Source organism: Melampsora larici-populina (genome assembly GCF_000204055.1).
Source record: "Melampsora larici-populina 98AG31 unplaced genomic scaffold MELLAscaffold_5, whole genome shotgun sequence".
Classification (NCBI taxonomy): Eukaryota; Fungi; Basidiomycota; class Pucciniomycetes; order Pucciniales; family Melampsoraceae; genus Melampsora; species Melampsora laricis-populina.
Window position 1 is genome coordinate 2,382,482 of NW_006768769.1, and position 26,078 is coordinate 2,408,559.

Below are 26,078 nucleotides of genomic sequence, written 5' to 3' on the forward strand. Positions count from 1 at the left end.
GGTATCCTATGCAATTCTAAAGCTTGGTTCCATAACTATATAGTCCCACTAGCTTAGAACCACCACTTTACATATCACAAGGGCTCAAGGGAGGTTGTAGAACTAGAAGATCAATTACAATAAAATCACTTCACTCAATATTCTTGGTAAGAATGAAGTAAGTTGTGATGTGGAATTGTGGAATGATGCGAAGTTGATTTTTCTTCCAGAGGCGGGAGAAGAGGGGTTTAAACTTTATATATTCTAGACCTAGGTGTCAGCTTGTGGTTGGCACTTAGGTTTGTCATTCTTTGAAAGTGATATTTAAGTCTTGTTATCTAAGTGACTCTTGATACTGGGCCATGAGGTGTAATCCTTACGGGTTTAGACAATTTACATATATTTACATGTGTGTTTGTTAGTCCGTGGTCCTGTAAACAGGGCTCAAGGGCTGACAATAAGGGTGTGTTCACTTAAGCAATTCCTGGACAGAAATTGCATTCTGTGAATTTTTAAGTACAAAAATGAATCATACTCCACCAAACCAGCACTTTGACTGTTGTAGAATGCAATTTCTGTCAATTCCTGATCAGAAATTGTGTAAGTGAGCATGCCCAACCTGTTGTACAAGTCTCTCACAGTCTACAGAAAGACAATACACTGGTCAGATAATCACATAACACTTGTGGTGCTTCATGCCATTGCGACTATTTGATAAGGGTACATATTTGCATCTTTGCTATCAAGTTGTGAGGAACTTACCCTTGACCTAGAAGAAATGAGATGTGCCCAGTCTACAATTTTCTGGTGATTGACCATCAAAAAAATCAATGTGTGCAGTTATGGAAAGTCCACTTCATGAGGTCGCGGGGCAGCTATCCTGTCAAATCAAGTGTCAAGGATTGTATGAATTTGGAACCCATGCCACCACAACTAGAGAATTTCTGTAGTCCACATTTGATACTTTGAATAATGTATCCTGGCTGTACATTACATGTTCCACATTGGATGTGGAGTCTATTTTTCATATTGGTCTCAAAACACCATCTGAGTTCAATTACATAAGATATCCTTGGTCTAGATCTGATGCATTTACTATTGGTAAATGTTTTATAACACACACTGCATATGACTGTTGAATTGCATTTTCTTGCCCCATGGGTTTTGTGCTTGAGTAAGATTCAGGCAGCTTCCTCCCTTAGAAGTTATTTTTTGATCAACATCACAAATTTCAGAAATGCCTCACTCATCTTTAACAATATCAAAGCTACTTCAATCCTGGGGATTGATTGTCTTCATTTTTTGGATACCATCAAGCTGGGCTATCAAAGACATACTATTGCCAGCAAATGACATAGAAAGAATTTCAGAGGAGGATATATGGTTTGAAACTTTGCTCCATCAAGAAAACAACTTTCCTGATATTGTGCTACACACAGAACCAGATCATTTTCAAGGTTACAATTTTGAAAAGTTGGAATCTAACACACATGGGTACACTGATTTTCTTTACCCGCATGTGCTATCTAGCAATGGATTTATGAACCCCAGCTTGGAAGAACACTTGATTTGCTCAGGGGCACCAGAAAATTGGCACACCTTTCAAAATAATGACAATGTATGCATTGACCAAACTTCACCAGCCCTTGAGACCATTCTTCCCAAGGATACTAGAACAATATCATCCAATTACAACACCAATTATCCAATTCAAGAAGGTCTTGATAGTCACCAACACCTTGTTGATATCTGTAATGAGGATCAACTTAACTTGGACCAACACTCATTCTTTGGTCCAAAAAGCCAATCTGGAACATTGGAAGCTAAATATAAACAACTTCTTTCTGGCCAGGCCAGGCACCCAGCAAGCACTTCTGACCATATACACAGCTATGCAGGCCCAAAAGACTTGGACACTCATTATGATCCTGACCTGGATGACATATTTTCAAGCCTCCAACCCCTTGATAGCTCTGAATGTGATTTTTTAGGCTGGGCTTCACCTAACCGAGGTGTTCTTCAAGATGTTCCACCCTATTTTCATAACCAAATGGGGAGCACATCAAGTCAGATTATTTACATAAATGAGGAAAATGAAGGCACCAATACACATAGGCCAAGCCAAGGTGACAATATGGAAGCTGATGATACACTGTCTTATGGACCCCATCAATTTAGATCAGTAACAGACCAGACAGAATTGTCAAAAGGCAAGAAGAGGCTGTTGATTGAAGAGAATGGTCACAATGAGATTGAAAGGGGCAATGGTTTCCTAGTTGATATTAGTAAAGAGATTGGAAATTTGGAAAATGATAAACCTCCAAGGAAGAAACAAACCCAGAATCCAAAAGATAAGCTTTCACAAGGATTAATTGATGAATACATTGTTCCAGTGACACAAATGTTTGATAAATCTGCAGGGGCACAAGATTGCCAACATGTTGGTTCAATACCAGATACCTCAAGGAATTTGTCAAAAGATGTGATTGTTCCAGCTATTAAAAAAGGAATTCAAAAGAAACATGACTGGAAGAAGCCTGGCCAGGACACACTTACAATGCTCAAGGATATAGGTGTATATTATGTGGCTAATTCCCCTGTTTATGCTTATAAACTGCCCATCTGGTTCAAAGCACTCAGGGATGATTTGATGAAGATTTCAAGTAAAGATAAAAATCTGGGAAAGGCAGTGCATAAAGCAATCGATTGTGCACAGTGGTGGGTCACAATGAGCATGTTTGGTATTGTCATAATACATCATGACCCTGTATTAGATAGTTCTTTGCTAGAAAAAATGTTGGGCCATATGTGGGACCTCATTCACCCTATCTTTGAGCAATGGAGGCATGTGGGGATCAAGGATATGAAGCTCAAAGCACGTCAGAGTTATTTGCTAGAGCCCCTGTTCCTGTTTGCATACTTTTCCAAATTACCCAGATTGACAAAAATGTCATTGAAGATTTTGGAATCAATTTTAGTCAGATATAACCTAGACCCAAACACATCAAAGATAAATGTAAAGGAAATAGGGAAGCTTCAATGCAAAGCCCAGAGTATCTACAACCAAGACATGATGTTCATCCAGGGTGGATTATATTCAAGAGCATCAATAGGGAACCTTGAATTTGAGGAAATGAGATATCACAGTGGTCATAGAAATTTGCCATGGACTTCAAGAACTTTGAATAGGCACAAAATTAATGAATGCAGGTCAATATCTAGGTCTGCCAAGTTTCTTATGCCTAGGGGTTTCGAACTGTGTCAAAAGATTCACATTTTTTTTGTAGAATTGATTATCAACTTGCTGAACAAGTATAAAGTTAGTAACAATCTTCATCAATATTCAACTCACCAGATACACTTGTGCCATACTGTGGTTCTAGAGAATAAAGCAAAACATGAGTCAAATATGGAGACTATTGTCAAGGCTGTTAGCCTTGCAGAGTATAGAATAACAGTGGGTTTTATAGGAATGATAAGATCACTCTATGAGAAGCAGTCAACAGAAACCAAATTGAACACTATCCTTGATAATGGGTGGAACTTCCTCAAAAAGGAATATTCAAAGTGGAAGCTTTTGAGCTTTGAGGATGGAATACACTCAGTATTTTTCACACAGGCAGAAACACTATCACAAGAGCTGAGGTTTGAGAAATCATGGTTAGATCCAAGACTTTCATTCCAATCCCTTTGCACACATACAAAAGACCTGGCAAACCATCCAATATCACTGACCTATTTAAAAATGCTTTTGAAATCATGGTTTGATGAAGCTTCAGATCCATACCTAATGGAAGCACTTGAACATCTCTGTAGATTCAAGATTAGAACATACCGTTGCTGTTTAGATTGGCTTAATAATAAAACCCCTTGAAATTCCTATTTAGCGCTGTGAAACCACACCTTTGTGCTGTGATATCTGTGGGCTGTGTGTCCATGATGATGTTGCAAGGTAACTGCATCTCCATACATACTGTAAATGAAGGATTTAATTTTTGCTACTTACAGATCAATCAAAATACTTTTAGGTCTCACTGATCTCACACCTGAGCTCCCAAGATTGCAGTTGTGTCCAGGTGGTACTTTGTTATCCAAAGATGTACATGTTCCCCTTTCTGCCTCAAAACCAATCTGTGTGTGATTGTAAACCAGTAGCTACTACACAGACACTGTTTATGTTTCTCTGGCAGTGGTAGGAGCCCATCAAGTCCTGAGTGAATGTTCTAAAAGACATGGTCTTTGCATCCCAGCCTTCCTTGACACCGTGCAACATGGTCCTGTTTATTTGATCAGCCTACACTACAAAAGATAGTCTTTTCCAGGCGGAAAAGGAAAGTATTGCTGGAGAAAAATCTTGAGGCATCAGGAAGAGAGCGGAAATTCCAAAAAATATGCATCTTGTTCCTTGATATTGGAGCTCCATTATGAGTTTTTTTTGTATCTTACACACCAATATTGTTCAGTGCACTAATAATAAAGGTTGAAAATCATCAAAGAAGTACCTGTAATAATAGATGAAACTTTGCCCATGATTTCAAAGATATCATCTTGAATTCTACAAACATCAATGAATTTTGCACTTCCAAATCAAGCCTCTTGAATCTGAGTTCATTGTAAAGCCAAACTTATCTTCTACAATTGGTATTAACTGATTGCCTCTGTAGTGTGTCTACAAAAGATTCTATGTTGCCATCTACACAGAACTCTTCAAACAATTATACAGTGTTTACATCACAAAATAAAACCTAATTACTTCCTTGATGAAGTTTAAAGGGGATCAGTTCAGATTTCAAAGTACCAACAATTGAGTCCTTTAAAGTAGGATTGCAAAAGCTATTGGTGTTTATATATTGCACAATCTTGTCTTCACAATGATGGAGCAAATATCAGGTATTGTTACAGGTGGTTCTTGGATGCTTTTCAACATTCAATGTTAGTACATTGACCAATATTGGTGTTGATAATACAAGAGAATACTCATAGTGCAGCTCCAACATCTAGAAACAAGATGTATATTTTCTTGGAAGTTACCCTGGGCCAGCAACGCAGATGTTGTGTTCTGCGCTTGCATTGCATTGCAGTTTTTCTGAATGCACCACACCATAGAGTTAATTTTTAGGTTGAGGCCTAACCTGCTGCGCAAGAATATCCCTCAAATCAACGGTTTTTTTGGGCTGCAACAACCTTTGTTGTCTTACTTCCCAAAAAAACTTACAATCCAATGTTTTTTTCCTTACCTTTTGTTGTGGCAGTACTTACCGCAATGCAGTGTATGTTGCTTATCTTTCTTGTGTGTTGCGGAGAAACACAGCAAAAAATATGTGTCCTGTGGTGTGGTGCAGTGCTGGCACAGGGTTGTCTTTACCTGGTGTCTCAGGTTTTTTTTATATCAATACTTTTCTACTCTGCTTGAAATTTCAAAAAGATCATGTTTCTGGTAGTGCTAAAATATTTTATAAGACACAGGCTAGCCAATTGTTTACCCCAGTATGTCTGGCTCATGTATATCAGTTTGATTTTTTTCAAGGATCAAGATTCATAAGACTGAGTGGGACCTAAATTATGTATATTTATATTCGTAAAACCAGAATCACACCCCCTGAAATCCCTACTTACCTGTAATTACGGCAAGGCTTTAAGAATTTGGGTGAGTGAACACTAGAATCTCTCTGCTTCCCACTTACAACTCACATAAGTGCAGCTATGGGTAGCATTGATTGATGAAGATTTATTTTTTACATTCAGCTTATTCATTTATGTATCTACCTTCCCAATGGCATTGGTACTTCACAGCAGGAAGCCCGTGCAGGCTTTTGAAACATAGATGCTTTTTTAAAAGCAAGTTTTGCAAGCAGCAATTGCATCAACAAGCATTTGCAAAAAGCATCCATCAGCTTCAATTACCCTCACACCTGCCTGATTGTCTCATTTTTTTGAAGCACTCTTCAAAATCATCAAATCCTGAAAAGAAAATCAACATTGCATTGTGACTGATTAGTGCATTGAAGCAAAAAGGAGCCTGTGAATTTTTTTGATATGTCAATTGGGACCAAGTTGTTGCCACTTCTATCAAGAGCGTAGATTTTCCCTCTAATTGTCAAATGGTTGCTAATTTTCACATTTGGACACCAAGACAGAACTGTGACTGGTCCCCATCTGTGGGTCATAATTAACCCCATTTCAAGCAAAAGAAAGCCACTTTTAAAAAGCATGATTGCCTGAATATGCACTAACACATTTCTGTTGTTTCCAATTCTGGTTAACAATCTAATTTTGTTGAATGTGTTGGGACCAGCTTTGGGGGTTGTGGCTTGAGGAAAGAGGGTAGATGTAAATGACTATGTGATATAGTTATTGTAGCATGAAGAGGAAAGCATAGTAGGAATATGGTCTGGTACAAGAGTGGTTTGGCAGTCCTACATGTCACAGGTTGTGACAGCTCTATGATCCATGACTAGGATCATGTCCCCCTTTACACCCAGGCTCCCTGTTTGCGGCCCTGTGCTCATCCTTGGGGCTGGTATCAAAAAACCTGGTGGGAAAAAACCTCACCCCTACCTCTCATGTACACCATGTCCTTTGGTGTTCTTCTTCAGCCTTTGGAAACCTTAATTTGAACTTGTCAATCATTTCTTGTGCATTTGAAACACTGGCTTCTGGTTCCCATGAGTCCTCCAATCTACTGTACCCTTTCCAACTAATTGGAATGTGAAAGTTCATATGTAGAGGCAAACAAAATGTTTTGAAGAATTGTAAAGGCAACAGAACAGTGATTGTTGGAATTGGATCCTTCTGGATCACAAAGCTCATGTTTCTGCTTGCTTGGGACTTGAGGTAAATTTCACCTTCCATGAGACCAGAAGCCAATTGATTTTTACAGTCCATCTTGAAATGGACTTGGGAACTGACTGAGGTTACTTTCAAAGGTCAGTTAAAGATTTCAGAGTGAGGAAGTTAAATGTGACAATGTTTTTAGATTGTGATATGATTCACTCATTGATCCAAGCTGGACCCTGATTCTTCACAACACACCAATTCTTCTATTCCCATTGGTGTTGACAAAATCTTATGATTGTCTAAAATTGAGGGTTGGTCAGTTTTGTTTTCTTGAATTAACCACCCTTAGATAATAACTTATCTCCTTTTCGTGAATTTGTTTACCAATCCAACAATGTTTAAGGATCCTAGCTCAAAGTGTCATGGGATCCATTTTTTTGTTTTTAGAATTAGAATAAGATTCTTTGAGACCCAATTTTGAGTGGTTTGATCATCTTGATGTGGTACCACCACTGGATTTTGATATGTCTGTGGCCAAGATTGCTCAAGTATCAAGCTAGATCCAAGATTTGGATTCCTGCCCCAGAATTCATCTTTCGAAAGGGATCTTCCAGCTTGTCCTTCACATGTTTGTATGAAGGCCAATATGCACACTTCAGCTTTCCGAGTACCACAGTTTGACGTTCAAACCTAGTGGTTTATAATTCAGTCAATAAGTGATTACAGGCAGGATTGTTACTCGAAAATTGGAATTATAGATCATAAATGAAAGTAGACAGATTGGATATCATATAGTCAATCAACTTCCTATGTTCTATCCTTGTACATAATCATGTTGAGATCTCATAAATCAAATCAAATCTTTTGGGCACGTATCATGGAAGCCTGAAGGTAGTTTTGCTCTGATTTGGTGCATTTTCAATGCTCGATGATCTTTTTCGCTCGGTTGTTATAGAAAAAACTCAAATGCCTAGGAACTAATGCAACGATTGACTTACATAGTTTGTTTTGTTGTATATGGATTTGTATCTGGTTGGTGAAGTTTGGGCTTGATTGGTTAAAGTGGAGATATCCGAAACCCGAAGAGAGTACTTATATTTTATGTAAACTCAATTCAAATTCGAGTTTTTCGATTTCTTCAAGTTCAACTTCAAACTTTAGATTTTACCCAATTCGATCAAACCTCAACCATGAACTCTGAACAACTGCTTCACTCTACTTCATCATCAGCTTCAACTTCAAATCTTCAAATCAAAGATCATTCCATCAAACCATTCAATACGGAAGATGAATACGATTTTGAAGAGCTTGGTTATGATTATCTCAATGAAGTTAACGAAAACTTGTTATGTCCTATTTGCACGTTCGTTTCTTTTCTTTATTTATTTTTAAAACAAACATTTGATTGATTTTTTGATTGGTTGGTTGGTTGTTTTTAGAAACCCATTTGTTGATCCTGTAATGTGTGAATCAACTGATCATGTCTTTTGTCGATTAGTGAGCCATCGAAAGAAACTAAAGACCCCTACCAATATCACATCAAGCTGACTGTTTTTCTCTTATTGACGATCAAAAATAGTGTTTAATCAAATCGCTTGAACTTTCTCCTACTTGTCCAATCGATCGACTTCCATTATCGATTTCAATAATCCAACCAGCTCCTAAAATCATTATCAAATTAGTAGATGAATTGATGGTTACATGTCCCTTTAAAGAGAAATTTCAATGTTCATTTCTTTGTCAACGTTATTTAATTAAAAGTCATACAGATTCACGTGTTTGTGAATTGGCTTTTAATTCCAAAAATAATAAGAAATCTTTAGAAACAGATTTATCATTTCCTTTTGAATTTAATCATGAAGATGAAGGCTTTCAATTTGAATGGAATCAGGGGAAAATTCAATTAAAAGTTCATAATCCTAATCTTGACTTTATAACAAGACCTGTAAGTCATCTGATTCACGTTCAATTCGATTTGCATATAAAACTCATCTATTCTTGTTTGTCTATCACTTAGGATCAACATCAGTTTTACAAAAGATCTTATCTATCTACAAGTTCATCTCCTTTATCTTCAAGTCCAAGTTCATCATCAACCGGTAGTCCTCGAACTCGTTCGACTACTTCAAACTCATCCGAATCTACTTCAACAGCCAGTTCTACCCCACCCAACGAATCCAATCTGATCTCATGTCCATACCAAAGATTCGGATGCACATATACCTGTCAAAGTTTAGAAGAAATTCAAACTGTTCATCTTTGTTCATCATCATTAACAGCTTGTGAATTTGAACCGATTGAAGAGATTTTAAAAAGTTTTAATCTATTAGAACATCAAAACCAAGGATTGAAAAGTCAAGTTTTGATTTCAAAATCAAAGGAAATCGAATTTAAACGGATCATTGAAAGTTGTAATCTTAGTTTAAAAAAACTTTGGGAAAAGATTATCAAACTTACTAATGAGGGATTACCAAGTCGAAATTCATCATCTGCAAATCATCATATGAGATATGATCCAATTAATGGAAACCGAATTCAATCTAAGCTTCCTACTCAATTGAATTTGAATGTCCATTCTGATGGATTACCAATACAATATCATCAACATTTTCATGCTTTATGGAATAGGATTAGGGATTTAGAATTCGAATTGATCAGAGTTAATGAATCTGGACTAGTCTTACATGAATTAGTTAAAAACCTTAGTCGACTTCAACTTCATACTTCTACGTCAAATTCGTCTTCTGGTTCTGATCATCATGATCATCATCCACTTGAAATTCAATCCAAACCAAAAAAGAAAATGTTGAAAGAAAATGAAATTTGGAATGAAAAGATAAAGAACTCGGGTAGATCATTTGTAAAACTTTAAAAATTGAAAAAAATGAAAAAATCTCATCCCGGAATATCTTTTTGGTGACTTTATGAAGCAAGAGTGTGTTTCTTTTTTTCTCTTTTTTTTAAAAAAATTGTTCATTATTGTTGTTGTTGAATCCCATTGTTTTACTTTGCTCATTTAAAACCCATACAAGTCATTGAATTCTTTATCTATTGCTTTTTTAACTATGATTGATTGACTGTTTTTTTTTGCTAGAATTTGTTTTATTAAATCAAAATCATGTTGACAAAAAAAATCTAAAACTTGTAAATTGAATTCCATTTGTTTAATATCATGTATTATCATTTTCAAACAAACAAACAAACAAACAAACAAACAAACAAACAAACAAACAAACAAACAAACAAACAAAAAATATAAAAAATATAAAAAAAATCAATTGGATTTCTTTTTTTCTTGATTATTTTAAGGTGTCTTTCTCCTTATTTGATTTGGTTATTATATCAGGAAAAGATTTTGGTTTGGTAGATTTAAGAGATTTTGTTGATGGGTGAAAAATTGGTGTGTTTATTTGTAAGTTGCAATGGATTTCACAAAGTTTTTAATGTACAGACTAGGATAATTGATTGAGGACTATATACACAGTACTGGTGAAGTATATACATGAGATCAAAAATATGACAAAAAAAGTTGAATTCAATTTACAAAGAAGATATCTTACAATAGTTTGATAGATGTTTTATTTTTCTTGTGGTATGGTGGGTTTAAGAATGATTTTAGATATCCTTTGAATAATTTAACATGATTTGATGATCTTCTTTTTTGGTTCTTGACTGATCATCCCTGTCATCTCACTTCAAGTTCTAGGACCATGGGTATACTATTATCTCACATAACCTCTTCATATCTTAATACAAGAGAATTTTGTTTTTTAATGAATCCCTACTGTTGAGATCTTTTAGATGAGGTTTGATCAACGGATGTTCAGTATGTTTATAGTTGAGATACCAGAGTGAGTATTCTGTTACACTTGGTTTAAATATTCTTAACTTACAATTGGGTGGCACGGATTGCTTTTAGTTTCGAAGAGAAGATTGATGAGATTGAGAGTTCAATCAGTTGGATGAAGAGATATGAAGTACACTGAAAAGTTCAGGTTAATTTTTTCTGAATACTACCCAATGGATTGCACGCATCTTGGGAGGATGCTTTGGAATTTCAAGTGTCAAGTGAATGTTGTATTAACAAGATGAAGTGTCCATGGGGTAAGTAGTATTACAGGACAATGCGCCTTGCCAATGGGACATACAAAGAATGAAATGATAAAACGGATGACAAGATGCAGGGTAGTAATAAGAAGCCAATGAATGAAGAACAAACTGATAAAAAAGCACTTAGAGAAAATCACCAAGAAGACCATGACCACTGAAAAGATGTGAAAGATCTAAGCTCAAGAGAACTTGAAGGTTGATACCAACGATTGCAAAGAGGTGAAGATTAATACCGATGCTGACCAACAAGCTAGAAACGTTGATGTTCAAAGAGATTAGGATTCCAACAACAACACGGAGACAAGAATGAAGGATGTTAAAATCGGCTGATACATAGAGAAAACAAATAAAGAATATCAGTATTAAAGTAAGAGACACAAGAATCAAGATAGGAATCAGCCACTGACGTTGACATTGTGGAAGATAGCTACTGTAGCTCTGGGTGATGATGGTGATCATAGATTGGAATTGCTGAAAGACTGGTGTGATGGCTGATGTAAACTGTTCAAAAAATTCATTCAAGATAAATATTGGAGGGTTTGAAACTTATAATATAAAAGAAAGACTTCAAACTAACTTGAGCAGCATGAGATGATTCGCACACATCACATCCACCAATGTTGATAAATTGAATGACCATGGCTTGGAATTGAATCACCATCGTATGAATCTCGTATGAGATTTGTTGGAATTGATCTCCACTCGAGCTCCATTGTGAGAATGTGTTTGCACAAATCGTTCCAAAGTTTTGAAATCCTTGAGTAAGCTGTGGAAAACTAGTGAATGCTTGGTTTCCAAAGACAACACCGCTTGACCAAGTTGCTTGAGTAACCGAGACAACTCCTTGAGATGAACCACAACCAGAGAAACACTTTTCGTTTACTGCAATTCTCTTGTTACTATTTGAAAACCGGTTAAATCATCAGCCAGATGTATTGAACAAATCATCAGAGACAAAAATTTACTAACGTGTTTTGCTCAACAGGTGAAGCGGCCGCAAATGCTAAGCAGAAGCAAGATGACAAGAAAGATGATCAGAACCAAGTCAAAATTTTCAAGCAAGGAACCCAGACTTACCGACGAGAGCAGCAACAAAGAAGGTAGACGTGAATTGCATGATGTCGAGTTGATTTGTAATATTACAAAAGTGAGTGAAGAGGAGGTTTTTGGATTTTGATTAGGAGTCAAGGTATGAAACAGATATGAACAAGATGATAGGATGATGAGTGGAATGAAGCACAAATAATCTAGTAAGCGGTTGACCCTTTTATACTCGATCAGCTAGCCTTTTTCACTCTAGCTTCAGCGTGAACTCCAAAAAGTCAAGCGCGTTGACCTCACATTGGAAATGTGTTCCGATTGGTCAAGTCTCATGGTTACTTTCCAACCAAACTTTCTTCTTAATCTCCCGGTTCACATCCTTCTCCGTCCTACAGTCTGGTCTTTGCCTCTTGAATATCAATTTGGTCAAGTTCTATTTAAGATGGACAAACGATTTGATTTGGAGTTTTGAAACTTGACTCATTTTGAAATCTTTATACCGCGACTGCACATCCTCTTCTGATTCGCATCAATGGCCATTCTCGGAGTCGCAGCCACCACTAATCTCTTCTATATATTAACCAATACATCAAATCAAATCAAATCAAATCTTTTCTTTCTTTCTTTCTTCCTTCCTTTCTTACTTTACTTGTCTGTTCAAGCAGTTTTTGCAAACTGAACTGTTAAGTACAATACAATGTTTTTGTTTTTAAATCAGAGCATTCCATGCAGAATGTACGCAACCATTTTTTTACTTTTTCGTAGGAAAGGAACAGACAGAGATCTCTTTGAATAGTAAAGGATATTGATGAAGTCTATCGAACAAAATATATTTCTGAATTACAAATCTTTACAAAAAAACAATCTTTTTCAAGTAAATCTTCATATATTCAATTATATATAATCCTGAAGAAGTCAGATTGAAAAAAAGTTTGAATCTAGTTCATATTATGTAGAACCATTTCAAAATCATACAAAGAATGCAATCAAGCAGATTTGTACAACACGCAACTCTCTGAATTCCACAATTTATATCAAAAAAAACTTGTTTGTGATCAAGAAAATTAATCCTCTGCTTAGCATCTTTGAGTTTGACCACACAACGTTTGCCAAGTATTTTAAGATTAAGATGGATTTAGAATTCTAGATTAAGCAATTAATGAGTTCAGAGCTGATCGAAATGAAGAACACTAATTTTCAATCAAAAACTTTGAATGAATCTAGTATACTTAAACGATTGGTTTTTTATATGAATTATTAGATTCTTTTTTTCATATGTTTATTTACATACATACTTTTTTTTGGTTCGGATCACAACAAGTGAAAGGAAACCTCTCGGTATGGTATCATTTCTCGGTCAATGGGGTATCTAAATCCAATTTCTTTGGCATTGGTAATCCTACTCGATTCGCAGTCCTAAGAATGCAGAACAATCGTACAGTTGATCAAAGGGAGACCTTCGGTTCAAGTAATTCGAGAAAATACTTACGCTTTTAATCTTTCTGGTTCATTTAAATCTCCAACTGGATTATATCGTTTTAAAAGATCCTTTTAAACCGCAACCCAAAAAAATATCTTCCGAAAATATTATATAATGAATATAAAAAAACAAGTAGTTTACTTACATTATAAGATTTGGATGCATGAAGGTATTGGATTATAGGTTGAATGTTTTGGGATGGAAGTCTTGATAGTTGTCGTAAGTAATGGTTGATTGAAGTTGGAACTTTTTTGGATTGGTTGGTGTTTGTTGATGTTGATATGTATGTTCGGTATAATGATCTATAAACTGATTTGATTTGTGAGCTTGACATTGTTTGTTGATCGAGAGGTTTGAAAGTTAAGAGAAATTGGTGCTGATGTGAATGTCAAAGGCGCTGGCTGCTTTAACATGCAAGTCGAGTTCAGCTTCTGATCCGATCCGATCCGATCCGATCTGACACACACCACTCAAAATTATCCTTATGACTCGGGTCGAGTATAAATATTTACAAACTTTCAAAGAGTTGATGCAAGAAACAATAATCAGATCGATCCATAATTTATAACATTTCAACAAATTGCATATTTATCAAGGTGATGGGTCGAATTTCAATGCCACAGTTACCTCCCTTGAATCCTTCATTCAGGGAGACGTCAAAAACAATTAATGAACTATCAAAAGCTATTCAAACTCTTACTTCTTTCTTTCTTAATTCTTCTAATTGTATTGTCATCACCGGTGCTGGTCTCAGTGTCGATTCGGGTATAAGAGCTTATAGGTTTGATATTCTTTTCAAAAGTTTGTGCACAGATTCGGTCTAGTTGGGTCGGTTTCTGATGAACATCTTTCTTTGATAATTCGTTTTTCGGGTTTTTTTGGTTGGCTTACTTGTGAATATTGTGCAATGTGTGACATGATTCACAGAGGAAAAGATGGGGTTCGTGACATATTTTGGTTAGATTGACAGTGTCTCTTTGGAAGCTCGGTGGATTATGAAGAAATGTATAGGATGAAACGTTGATTGTCTTGTTCTTTTTGAAATCAAAGTCTTATTCGATCAATAAGACATATCGTCCAATCTTTTTTCAGTTTAGTATTTCATTTTTTGAATTTCTTAGATTCCTTTCGGGTCTACCATACTTGATCAACTGACTGATTTTGATTTATCAACCGAATTCTTTTTTGTTTTTTCTATAATCAGTGAATTTCAACAAGTTGAGCATTTCTTATAGAATTGACTTAAATAAATTCATTACGTTTTGTGGGCCAAAAACATCACATACTAAGATTATGATCAACAACGATGACCCAAAAAGTCTGAAAGTTTTCGAAAACGATATTGGGCAAGATCGTATTTAGGATATCCGAGTGTACGTGATGCAGAACCTAATATTGGACATTATGCTTTATCAGCTTTAATGAAGATGGGATACGTTAAAAAAATCATTACTCAGGTTGGTCAGATTCCTCCCTTTCTTACTCAAAGAAATTTTATGTCTGTTTTTGTTGGCGGCTTTTGAACTGATGTTGATTTTGATTTTGGATGAGATTTTTGGGTGTAGAATGTTGATAGGCTTCATCATCGTGCTTCTCTAGATGATGAAAGCGTTTTGAATCATCCTTCTATTCTTGAACTTCATGGAACTCTACGATTTGTGAATTGCTTAGACTGTGGTCATCTTATAGGTACCTTTTATCACTTTGGAAAATCCTAAGAATGATGGTTCTACACTCAACTTTTGAATTCGATCTGTTTTTTATTCAGATCGGAATCAGATTCAAGATCAATTATCGAAATTGAATCCTGATTGGGCTGATCATCTTGATCAACTTGCAATTGTTGGTCAAGAGATTAAAACTAATCCAGATGGTGATATAGATTTGAATGATAGATCATATGATTCTTTCGTTTTACCTAGTTGTTCAAAATGTTTAACTGGAATCTTAAAACCTAGTGTAAAGTTTTAATTCGGCATTTTTCACTTTCTTTCCTCGTCTGTCCATTTCAAAGCTAACTTTGTATTGGATTGTGATGTTTTTTACAATCATTGGATTTTTGAACAGGTGACTTTTTTTGGTGAATCACTTCATAGTAACATTAAACCTAAAACAGAAGAAATTATTTCGAATTCATCAAATTTGATTGTCCTTGGTTCATCACTCACAACTTATTCAGCTTTCAAACTTGTAAAACAGTTTAAAGATCTCAAACCACATTCTCAGGTTGGATTAGTAAACATTGGTAGATGCAGAGCAGATGAGATTGTAGATTGGAAGATTGGAACTGATACTGATGAACAAATTGGATTAGGTTGTAGTGAGGTTTTAAGAGCAGTTGGATTAGAACTTTTTCAGAGAGATTATCGTGGTATAGGAAAAGAAAAAGAAGTGGTTAGGAACTTGTTGGAAAGTGGGGTTAAGAAACCTGTTCTTTAGATCTTTTGGGGGTTTTAGTTGGGTCTGAATCGTGTAGTTTAGTTATTGTTTTTTTGGGTATAATTCAAATAAAACTTTATAGAGATGTAGACACTGATTTTAATTGACAAAAAGATGTTGAACCGCTTTGATCACTTCTTTGATCTTGGAGGTTAATTGGTGTCCATTTGATATCTGTGGCTCAATATGTTGTATCATTGATGTATCTCGGGTCTTGTGAAAGCAGTTGATGGGAGGATTTTATGTAACATGCAGTTGATTTTTTTTGAAGACAGTTGAGTTGAATAGAGGCGTATGTTCCCCCGAAGACTTGATGGGCAAAGGACTTAATGGCACAACCAAAAATCTTGGAAACTCCTTTACTGGAATTTTGGTGATTAAAACTTTGGAAAAGTAGCCTCAAAGATTGTGAGGTTTTAAAGTCTCAAGATCACTGGAGCATGAGATAAAGTAAAGCTTGTCTCTATTCTATAGTGTTTATAAGGTGGTATCCCATTCAAGTTTATGAAAAGTGACAGTTGTCTTATTTGATTTGTATTGATGAGTTGTACTCGGTGATGGTTCATGAAGATGAATTTGATAGATACAAAGAAAGGAAATTCGAATGAATGATATGATTTGTAGTAGTTACATGCGTGTAAATGAGTGTATCTGGATTACATAATACGAAAAGCTGCCTTGAACATAAAGAAAGCAAAAGTAGAAAGAAATGAGAGGTAAGTGAGGTCCCAGATGAAATACAAGTCAAGATTTTACGATTCTATTCTAATGGTAAAGAAGTAGTTCGCAAAGGTGGCAATTCTGGTGGAACAGATAGTGATGGTGAAGGTAAAGGTAGAGGTAGGGGTAGGGGTGTCAGAGAAGGTGAAGCAAGAGGTGTGGGAGTTAAAGGAGCCAGAGTGATATAGATTACTGAGTTTTCTCGAATTGGATCAAGGGTTTGAAATTGAACCTGTGGTGATCCAATTGTTGAGACAGAAGCGATGCTGCTTGCAGGTGCAGATGACTTTGGTCCAGGTGTTTGCATGTGTAGAATTGGATGTGAGATCTTTAACTTTTTGTTTGACCCTTCCTTTGAAAGTAGCATCTGGCCCTGCATTGGTGATAAGCATTTTGAATCAGTTTACATTACTTTAGCGATGAGAAATTCAGATGTCAACTTACACTTTGAATAAGTAAAGATAGAGAGAGAAAGGCAGCGCTAAAAACGATGACCCAAGCGGAAGTGACTCGCCATGCAGGTCTATAGAATAATTTGGACGGATGAGAAAACGCCGGTGTCCCGAAGGAAGAGCAACGGGGTAAGAGGGAAAAGCCTTACGTGACGAGAATATCCTCAGCTTTGATGGTCAAGATCAAACCAGTAACTACGTACCAGAGTAAAAGTAAGGTAACGAGCATACATCGGGCCACGAGGAAGACTGAACAAGAAGAAATAACAATAAATCTCCAGCAAAAGATTGAAAGACTTGAATCGATCAAGAAAGAGGACTCAACTATATTTCCTTCGTAACTTTTTGGCTTGTAAAATCGACATGGTGGCTCGATCATCGGTTAAAAATGTAGCTTCACTATGACCTTTTTCCATCTCAAAGTCCAATGAAAGTCCAACAGCTGTTTCACGAGCGACAGCAACTGACTTTTTCATGAGTTTGAGAAGGAGGACAACGGTGACAGTGTAAAACTAGAGGGAAAAAAACCGTGTACAAAGAATAAGTTAGCTAACTTAGGGATACATATTGAACTTCAAAGGGTGGAAAACGTGACTTACAATTACGGCAATGATGACGAAAAGGGACCAGGCCAAGCAAGCCCCCTTGAAGTGCCTAAGGAAGAATTGACTACTGTCGTGAAAAGGGAATACAACGCTCGTAAGAGTGTCATAATCGATGTGACGATTGATAGAGGTGGGAGGAGTCCAATGAGCAGATAGATCATCGAATGTAGAGATGAGGTTTACAAAGGCTTCCTGTTCGGAGCGAAAAAAGAAGAAAGACGCGATGCCATATCCGCTCGCGACCAACAAGACCACAGCAGGTACACCGATGCACAATGTGTTGAGTAGAAGCGGGTGAGGGATGGTCTTTTTTGAGCTCCCATTCCGCTTCACTGTCTTGCCCGGTGCGAGGATACTAAGAACAAATATAAGCAAGACTGGTTCTGTTGATGAATTGAGAAGTACTCACTAAATGTAGAGTGCAGACCAGCCACTAGAATTGCAAAGTACAAGTCAGATCCAATCTTATACGAAGGAAAGATGACAATCAATTTACTTACCTGAACCAAAATCCAAAAAAGCCTGGGACGTAGGATACCACAAGCCACATACTGATATAACTACGCTGCGAGAACTGGCTCGACTGAAAGTTCATGTAGCTCAGCACAATGAATATCTCGGCGAGGATGCTGGCAAAAATTTGTGAAATGGCGACGGCCATACCAGGATTAGGGATATAATAGGAATAGATTTGATTATCTGAAGACCAATATGAATCATCATTGAGTTGTTATAATCGGAGAAAGTGCAGAGTGAAAGTAAAACATACTTTGTGCAACACGTTCTTTCTTCCAAAGCCAAAGGTGTTTCTGTTGAAATGCGTGATTCCGAGTGAATGGAATCACCACGAGTGAAACCGCAAGGCAGAATATGACGACGTAGACTACGGCGAAGGTGATTAGGAGACCGTATACTGGATCAGAGGATGGAATAGTGGGAAAAACCACTGCCTGCATTGACTCTTTCAAATATTCGTAAGGATTGACCCTGGGAGGAAGCTGAGGCAGCGACTGTAATAATCGAATGCTGCTCATGATGGATTCTGTGGATGAGTGTAAAGGTAGGTGTAAGGTGAAGATAAATTGAAGAAGCGTTTGTTGACCAACGAGCACTCGGGGTGATAACTGAAAAATCGGGCAATGGACTATGTACGAGTTGAACGTTGTGATGTCAAAGTGTTGTTGATTATTTTGTTTTTGCTGAAAAGAATGCCAGACTTCAATGACCGCAGCGAGTGGGTCGAATTGAATAAGGTGAAAGGTAGGAGATTTGTGCAGCGTTTGAGATGTGAACATCAAACAGTCAAGTTGACTGTGGTGGACCATTGGGCCAGCCTGGGCCACAGTGCTTGATAGCCGGAAGGCTCTCATAAACACCCGTCAACAACACCCTAAAGCAATTATATAAAAAACAGTCAATAATCTTCAACCAAGTGCTTGAAGAGAGCTGGAACGGTCCAATTGCCTCAGAAAAGGAGTGCGACGTGCAATTGGAGTTGCAGTATATACTATGATGAGACATCCTCGATTACAAACCAGGACGACCGGATAAAGGGGATCAAATCTCAACCAAGCAATGCCTATCGTTCTGTGCGTCAAATGATATTTAACTGAACGTAAGTCCCCCTCACCGGCCTCCCTCCGCGCGCGGTTGTGATGGGGCTTTCGTTGAGCTAGAATTATATAGGCCATGTGTGACTTTACAAAATGGTGCGTGCTTTCACAGAAACTCAAATCAACCGAGGTCCTTTTCAATTCTCAACTTATACCAACATCGGCCTTGTCTTCTTCATTTTCTCCACAGGACGATATAGTAAAACCAGTTGGACTTTTTGCTCTGGCTGCCCATCTTATGGAAGCATCAAGTAGAAGGTTTCCGCAAAGGGACATCATAATTTTAGACAAACGCTGCGAGATAACCAACTCTGAACCATGTTTGACCAGTTGAACCCAGTTGAACCCAGTTGAACCCAGTTGAACCCAGTTGAACCCTGTTGAACCCACATATGGTAGTTCTGGGCGCGCCTACCTACACTTCAAGTTTTTGAGGCGCGCCTTCTGGCGTGTTTTTCAAACGCGCCCCCAGCCTGAACGAGTCGAGACCTTCGAGTAGACCAGTGTAAAATTCCTCATCACTCGCCAAACTTATCACTTTATGGACTATCAACCGCTGCTGTCAGCTCTTTCAGTTCAAATCAATCGCAATCTTAATCCGAGTTTTAATCTCAAAACCTTCCAACCGCCCTGGAAATTTTGAACCAAACCAACTAAAGCAAACCGAACTGACCCTCCCACCCACCCAACGGCGCGATCCTAGCCAAGGGAACGCTGGGTTCCGTAGAGCCAATTCCCAAGGCGTGGCTCCGCTACCGAACTTAATATCGGCCATTGGAGATGCTCCGGGATCAGCTCAACCTTGATATTGGTTCCACGAAGTCTCCAGAGTAACTGCTCGAGACCTCCTCTTGCTCCCATTCCAACGCTACCAGAGCCAACAAAAGATTGGGAGCCAGAAGTCAATCATCCGGTCTTCGAGAGGGACTTTGAAAATACCCAGAGACATAGATCGCAGCTTCGGTTGAGTTGCCTTCCGCTACACATCTGACGTTCATCCCATAGTCGTGAATGCACACCGAACCCTGAGTTCACACCCCATAGTCTGTATGGATCCCCCGCAACGTTTCTCATCCTGAAATATGGCCGTCTTATATGTATCGCTTTTTCAAAATCTCCACGATTAGGTCCCAACAATCACTTTTTGTCAACCATGGCACTCTTCCTAGTATTTTTACTCTTCTTAACCCATTCATCTGCCACATTTGATCGAGAGGATATAGTTCTAGATCGACAGATCAAGGGAAACATCACGCAGCTGGGCGAATTGCACGATCACGGGCTTGAAATTCGTGAGCCTATTCCAATCTTCAGGTTGCAAAGCGATGAATGCATGGATTATAAATGACTCCATACTCATCATCATATCCACCAATCCTCATACGGTCTTCCTCTCTCATCAGCTTACGTGGAGAATCTCAGGGGCCTAAATTATGATTTCGGAGGGTCCACAGGTTTGCAGCACCACTCGCTTCTTTCGTGACCCTTCGGCTGCTGAGTTGATATATGTATTGCACCTGAAGTCATTGATTTAAATCAACACTGTCGCCTCACGCAACGCAGACCATCGCAGGCCGGGTATCTGTGTTCGCATCGGCCGCTACTCTCGCCTCAATTCCAGATTGATGTAGAGCTTTCTATTGGTGCCAATGATAAGACTCTGTTTGGCGATGGGCTTGCTATCTGGCTGGTCGAGGACGGGATCAAAAACACGGGCTCTGTGTTTGGAGCCCCCGGTCAGTCTTTGGACTTAATCAAGCTTTTGTGACTTACATTACAAAAGGCTGACTCTGAATTTATTTTGTTGAACTGTTCCCCAGACTATTGGACAGGTCTTGGAATATTCATAGACACTTTTCCAAATAGTGATAAATCAGTTTGTCTTCCACAGAAGTGACCTCTTCTCTATGCCCCCGGACATGCAGCTAAACTTTCCGATCTTCCAGAAACCATTTCCCATCATGATGGGAATGTTAAATGATGGATCGAAGCGGTACGATGTAGATAATAACGGCCAAGGACAAGGAAGTGGGGAATGTCATTTGCCCAGGATACGAGATCAAGGGCCTCATACCATTCGAATAAATTATGTGAAATCAAAGTTTCTCGAAGTGAGCATCTCATCTCTCGCTGGGATCTGGTTAAGATGTGTTTTCAGCAGATTTATAACTTCGAAAAAACCATCATGAAAACAGGTTCTTGTACGCTATGACGATCCTGACAAGTATTCTACGGACGTATGGTCTCACTGCTTCACAATCTTCGATGTCACATTGCCTCTCCGACCCTACCTGGGATTTTCCGCTCACACTGGTTATCTTGCAGGTTGGTTAATATCCTACGATATAAAATACTTAAAGTACGAAATTAACAATGTACCCTGCAGATACCCATGATATTGTCAATGTCTTTGCGAGTCAAATTCATCACGGGCACGAACAGCCGAAGTTCACACCTCCAGTTCAGCCTCATGTTCAGGAAGTGAAACTCAGTGGAGTAAATATACGTATAATACTACTCCTTGTTTTTTTGGTGGTAGCATTCTTGGGGGGTAAAAGGTTAGAAACTCCCAACAGAGAAATCTTATCTTAGAAATCATGAAGCTGACTACACATTCACCGGTGTGATCAGATACAAGCGCTCCGCTGACAAGAAATTCTGATCCATGTTATTACACGAGGTCATTTCTCCAAAGCTGGTCTTCATTGCACATTGGTTGTATCAGGTGACCAAAACCTCAAGAAGTTTCAAGATGAGAATGCATAGTTGTCATTGTCAAAGCTCGACTACCCTTCTTGGAGCTGGTCCCTTCCATGGATCCCTTCCATATGCTCGAGAGGAAGAAACCAAAAAACATGTGGGTCAGTGCATCATGTAGTAAATAAAGGTGGAGCTATGGCTAGGCCTTGAAGCAAGCTAGAGGTACCGGAACAGGAGCATGTTCTAATGGGGCTCGCCCTGGTACAGTCCAATGCTAAGTCCAGATTGCCCATGAGATTGCAATTAAGTGAAACACGCGGTGTGGCATATTCCAAAAATAATGGGTTACCAAAACAAATCAGTCATCAGAATCATCTGGGGGGATGGAACTGTGAGATATCCACTTGATCCATATCTTCAATAACTTGAGGAACAAATGTGACCCGGGTCAGTGGGCACAGGTGTAATGATGCTTGAGTAATATCCAACATTGTTGCGCTATGCAATGAAGCTTTTCTAATCCCATGAGCAAACAAAAGGATCCTGTGTGGTGTCAAATCATAAATATCACAGCCTTCATTCACTAAAGAAGGTTGATACAGTGGGGTTTGTTAAAGCCCTATGCACGCCTGGTGCTCAGAAGCAGTCGTGATCTAGCTTGACACGAGCCGTGCCAAACCGCGGGACCCTCACCCCCGGAGGTCGGAGGAGGGACTTAGTTAAGTTGAAGTCGTCGTAGGTCTTGATGAAATTTGCACCTCCACAGTACAATCTTAATGAGAACAGAGTAGTTCCAGGATGTGAGGACCAGTCACCGTGGCCCAGGGATTTTCAGCAAAATACCCGAATCTTCGGACATCTTGCCAGATATATTAAACAACGAAATAGCTCCCAAGACTTTTATATTGATCCAAACAAGTCTTCGATGGTGGTTCTTCGGATCTGTGCATATTGGAGTCTGGGCTCTTTGGTGGGTGCCCATAGAAGCCATGATATAATGCTTAAATACACAAGGAACTTTCAAAGACATAATTTTGTACACCAAGAGAATGAAAGAGAGAAAGTCATGTTTTGAATGGTTTTAATCACATTTTTACTTAAGGATATCTTGCTCGAATTTATATACTACTGATTTTTGCACGCGGCAAGTCTACAACCACCATGAGATAAAGATAGATCAAAAAATAATGTAACTGAAGCAGGACGAACGTCATTCTCACATCACAAGGGGAGGAGGACATTTTTCACAAGATGCGATGCACTGGTCGATCATGACAAAGGAGTCCGGTCGGGTCATAGGAAGAGGTTCTGCCATTTGTAGCTGGAGGATGTTCTCAGGCATAGAGACATCGGACTGTTTTGTTGGCATAAATCTTGTTGGAGATTCGGAAGTCTCCGAAAGTAACTTCCACTATACAAAAATGAACTCGTTGGTTAGTTTTGCTTTGCCCAATGAAATGATAAAGATGGTTTACGGAATGCTTACGCTTTGTAGTAGTAAAACTACTGATGACAACACTGAACTCGAAACGGTCACCCAGATGCATACCGACCGCCAGGCGATACTATTTCCAAAGAAGAAGTAAGACTACAAACATATCTCACACTGAAATAGTAGTCGTGTTCATATCTTCATACTCAACTTGTCGATCACACTCCCGATCTTGATAGTCAAGGCGATTCCGACAATTAAATGCCATACCAGAACCACTGTAAGTAAAGTGCAGTGCAAGAGCAGCATTCCTACAAAAGTTCAAAAACAACTTACCAAATTGGTTAATTTTGGACTGATTATGAGATAGAGATGAACTTCATTTCTGAAAAGAGGAAACAATCAATGCACTCACGATAATTTCGTTTGAGATTTTTGGAGGATTTCGAACCGGATAATGCACGTATCACAGTTTGCGTACCTCCGATCCGCTCTGACGTGAGAGCAGGACTCCGGCTTGGACCCTCAAGTGTTGAGTTGTAGTCAGACGAGCATCCTACCAGTAGATTTCTCTTGCCACTGGCTACATCTACAGTCGTTTTTAGCAGTCTCAGGAAAATAGTAATGGTGTAACTATAAAACTGTTGAACAAATCCACATGTCACAAAGGTAGCATATCGAGGCGAGTCAAACGGACGTAACCAAAACATGAGATACTGCAAGATACCAAGGTACATATGGCGTTACCGCACTCAGATCAAAATACGTACACTGACTTCTATCAAAGCTGCGATAGACCACGTAAGGCTAGCCCACCTGAACTGAGCGACGAATCGCTGGATTGCCAAGGTATATCGGGCCATCTCGTTTGAGAAGTCCTGCCCCGAGGCCACTTGAGCGACAACTGCTTGGTAAGCTTCTACCCTTTCATGGGTTGCCCGAATTGATACGATACCCCACTGTATAGCCGTGAGGGTGACGAGAACAGGGACACCGACACATGCGCTATTCATGATGGCCGGGTGTAACATGCTTCCCCGGCTTGAAACTCCACCGATAGTAGGTCGCTCGGGTGAGAGTAGACTGTGAGTCCAAAAGCTTAGACAGGATCAGAATCAACGTGAGAAGACAGATGATGATAATGAAGTCACTATTTTTTACCAGATGTATAGTGCACTAAAACCGCTAAACCAAAACCCAGTGAAGCCTGGAGATACACAGACAGATATAAGAGTGAAAGAAAATTACAAGACGAATTTCGGGTACAATAAATATCAGTAAAGCGAGGTGGACGTACAAGGTGTGTAAGACACAGTTAGCCAAAAGTATCGATAGGTTGAGAGTGTCGCTTGAGGGTCCTGAAGAGCCCGATAAGAAAGATAAATATAAACCTCAAAGAGTACACTTGACCACAGTTGGGATATGACGATGGAGAGACCACCATTCGGAATATAATAAGGAGTTGGTCGCGCTGTTGCGCAACAAAAGACCGATCCAAGAAAATGTTGTCAATGTTTGATCTTGTCAGGTGGACCAAGGAAGACATAACAAGTGGGAACACTAAAAAGGTAGGATAACTGACAAGATAAGTATTGTTTTCGCCAGAGCCAAATGTTTTTTTTTCTCGAAGCCGAACCTCTTAGAAATGGAGTGGCGAGGATGACAAGGGCCAGCCCAATGATGACAAGGTAGATGATACCAAGGCCGACCAGAAGCCTGGAAACATATGGATACACATATGGATGTTGTGATTGATCCAACCGTGACAAGATTATTGAAATTTGTGAGTCTTGCGGTGCACCGGCACTCGATGTCGTGTTCAGCATCGTCAATCGGGGCAAGGTCAACGGAAACTTATGGCGTGAAATCGATTTCCTTCAAATCGCGGAGTTGCAAAGGCGAAGTCCGATTTGCGTTTACATATATGCATTTGGGAACCGCTTCAGAGAGCGGATGAAAAGAAGAATGAGGAAAATTAATCTATATCATTTGGGTAGTTCTGCGGTATTGGTATTAGATAAATCAGTCCCGTTATATGGTTGAACAGAATCGCGGTCTTGAATTTCAGATCTCAATTCATGCAAACAAAAACGAAGGTCAAGGCGATGTGAAGGGACAAGAGAGAAGGAAATGGTGAATATATCGTGTGCACATATGGTGTTCACTATGAATACAAAAACGAAGGTCCAAGTGCTTCCAGTCTTGAATGCAGCCATCGAAAATCGAAAAGGTGGCTGAGATGAGTGAGGATGAGTGAGAATTAGAGTGGTCGATCTGTATCCACAAGGAGATCAATTAAATTCGTGACTGAACTAATTTCCCAAATTGCAAGCCCAGTGGCCACATGCTCGTCCTTTCCTCCCGTCTGCTCCGTATTCCGGTCTCGGAGCAATAACACCTCAACAGACCTCAACTTCCCGCCATGTCGCATACACTCATTGCGTCCAACATTGGTGCACGAGGTATGTAAGAGTATGTAGGCATATTGCTTCAGGCCACCAAACGCAAGCGAATTGATATCATGGGCCTCGTGAGGAGCACCGGAGAAAATATGGGATCAAGGATCTATCTAACTTGGAACTTCAAAAGTCGATACAGCCCTGTCGCCACAGCACTGGAGACAGGTCTGATGATGGTCCATATTGACCTGGGATTCAGATTTATCCGGATGTGATTCCCTCACTGATTTATGGCCATGATGCACGCCGTATGGCACATATATGTAGGTAG

At 38.8% G+C, this 26,078-nt stretch overlaps 8 protein-coding genes across 8 annotated transcripts; 4 read left to right on the forward strand and 4 right to left on the reverse strand.

Annotated features, from left to right (window-relative positions):
- Positions 1-1,216: 1,216 nt before the first annotated feature.
- MELLADRAFT_60398 (uncharacterized protein) lies at positions 1,217-3,853 on the forward strand (the record flags this gene model as incomplete). The annotated part of the gene is made up of 1 exon (XM_007406024.1): positions 1,217-3,853. The coding sequence occupies one exon, from the start codon at positions 1,217-1,219 to the stop codon at positions 3,851-3,853; it is 2,637 nt and encodes an 878-aa protein (XP_007406086.1).
- A 4,093-nt stretch (positions 3,854-7,946) lies between these two features.
- Positions 7,947-9,628, forward strand: MELLADRAFT_103301 (uncharacterized protein; the record flags this gene model as incomplete). Its single annotated transcript, XM_007406025.1, has 4 exons — positions 7,947-8,119; positions 8,196-8,253; positions 8,336-8,701; positions 8,774-9,628. 4 exons carry the CDS (start codon positions 7,947-7,949, stop codon positions 9,626-9,628), a joined length of 1,452 nt encoding a protein of 483 aa, XP_007406087.1.
- Positions 9,629-10,989: 1,361 nt separating this feature from the next.
- On the reverse strand, positions 10,990-11,983 carry MELLADRAFT_103302 (uncharacterized protein; the record flags this gene model as incomplete). The annotated part of the gene is made up of 5 exons (XM_007406068.1): positions 10,990-11,192; positions 11,274-11,367; positions 11,444-11,765; positions 11,836-11,869; positions 11,944-11,983. The coding sequence occupies 5 exons, from the start codon at positions 11,981-11,983 to the stop codon at positions 10,990-10,992; spliced, it is 693 nt and encodes a 230-aa protein (XP_007406130.1).
- A 1,270-nt stretch (positions 11,984-13,253) lies between these two features.
- MELLADRAFT_103303 (uncharacterized protein) lies at positions 13,254-13,721 on the reverse strand (the record flags this gene model as incomplete). The annotated part of the gene is made up of 3 exons (XM_007406067.1): positions 13,254-13,323; positions 13,397-13,455; positions 13,533-13,721. 3 exons carry the CDS (start codon positions 13,719-13,721, stop codon positions 13,254-13,256), a joined length of 318 nt encoding a protein of 105 aa, XP_007406129.1.
- A 982-nt stretch (positions 13,722-14,703) lies between these two features.
- MELLADRAFT_33594 (uncharacterized protein) lies at positions 14,704-15,826 on the forward strand (the record flags this gene model as incomplete). The annotated part of the gene is made up of 4 exons (XM_007406026.1): positions 14,704-14,844; positions 14,953-15,076; positions 15,156-15,346; positions 15,455-15,826. Coding segments are annotated over 4 exons (828 nt in total), but the record flags the coding sequence as incomplete, so codon positions are not given.
- A 760-nt stretch (positions 15,827-16,586) lies between these two features.
- MELLADRAFT_93650 (uncharacterized protein) lies at positions 16,587-18,973 on the reverse strand (the record flags this gene model as incomplete). The annotated part of the gene is made up of 8 exons (XM_007406066.1): positions 16,587-16,919; positions 16,991-17,069; positions 17,148-17,247; positions 17,324-17,510; positions 17,598-17,958; positions 18,013-18,036; positions 18,104-18,302; positions 18,373-18,973. The coding sequence occupies 8 exons, from the start codon at positions 18,971-18,973 to the stop codon at positions 16,587-16,589; spliced, it is 1,884 nt and encodes a 627-aa protein (XP_007406128.1).
- Positions 18,974-20,369: 1,396 nt separating this feature from the next.
- On the forward strand, positions 20,370-22,094 carry MELLADRAFT_103306 (uncharacterized protein; the record flags this gene model as incomplete). The annotated part of the gene is made up of 7 exons (XM_007406027.1): positions 20,370-20,508; positions 20,740-20,952; positions 21,037-21,092; positions 21,142-21,327; positions 21,412-21,541; positions 21,603-21,712; positions 21,942-22,094. 7 exons carry the CDS (start codon positions 20,370-20,372, stop codon positions 22,092-22,094), a joined length of 987 nt encoding a protein of 328 aa, XP_007406089.1.
- Positions 22,095-22,913: 819 nt separating this feature from the next.
- Positions 22,914-25,587, reverse strand: MELLADRAFT_115495 (uncharacterized protein; the record flags this gene model as incomplete). Its single annotated transcript, XM_007406065.1, has 8 exons — positions 22,914-23,327; positions 23,403-23,481; positions 23,560-23,659; positions 23,764-23,989; positions 24,119-24,431; positions 24,510-24,555; positions 24,646-24,819; positions 24,931-25,587. 8 exons carry the CDS (start codon positions 25,172-25,174, stop codon positions 23,133-23,135), a joined length of 1,377 nt encoding a protein of 458 aa, XP_007406127.1.
- Between the last annotated feature and the right edge of the window lie 491 nt (positions 25,588-26,078).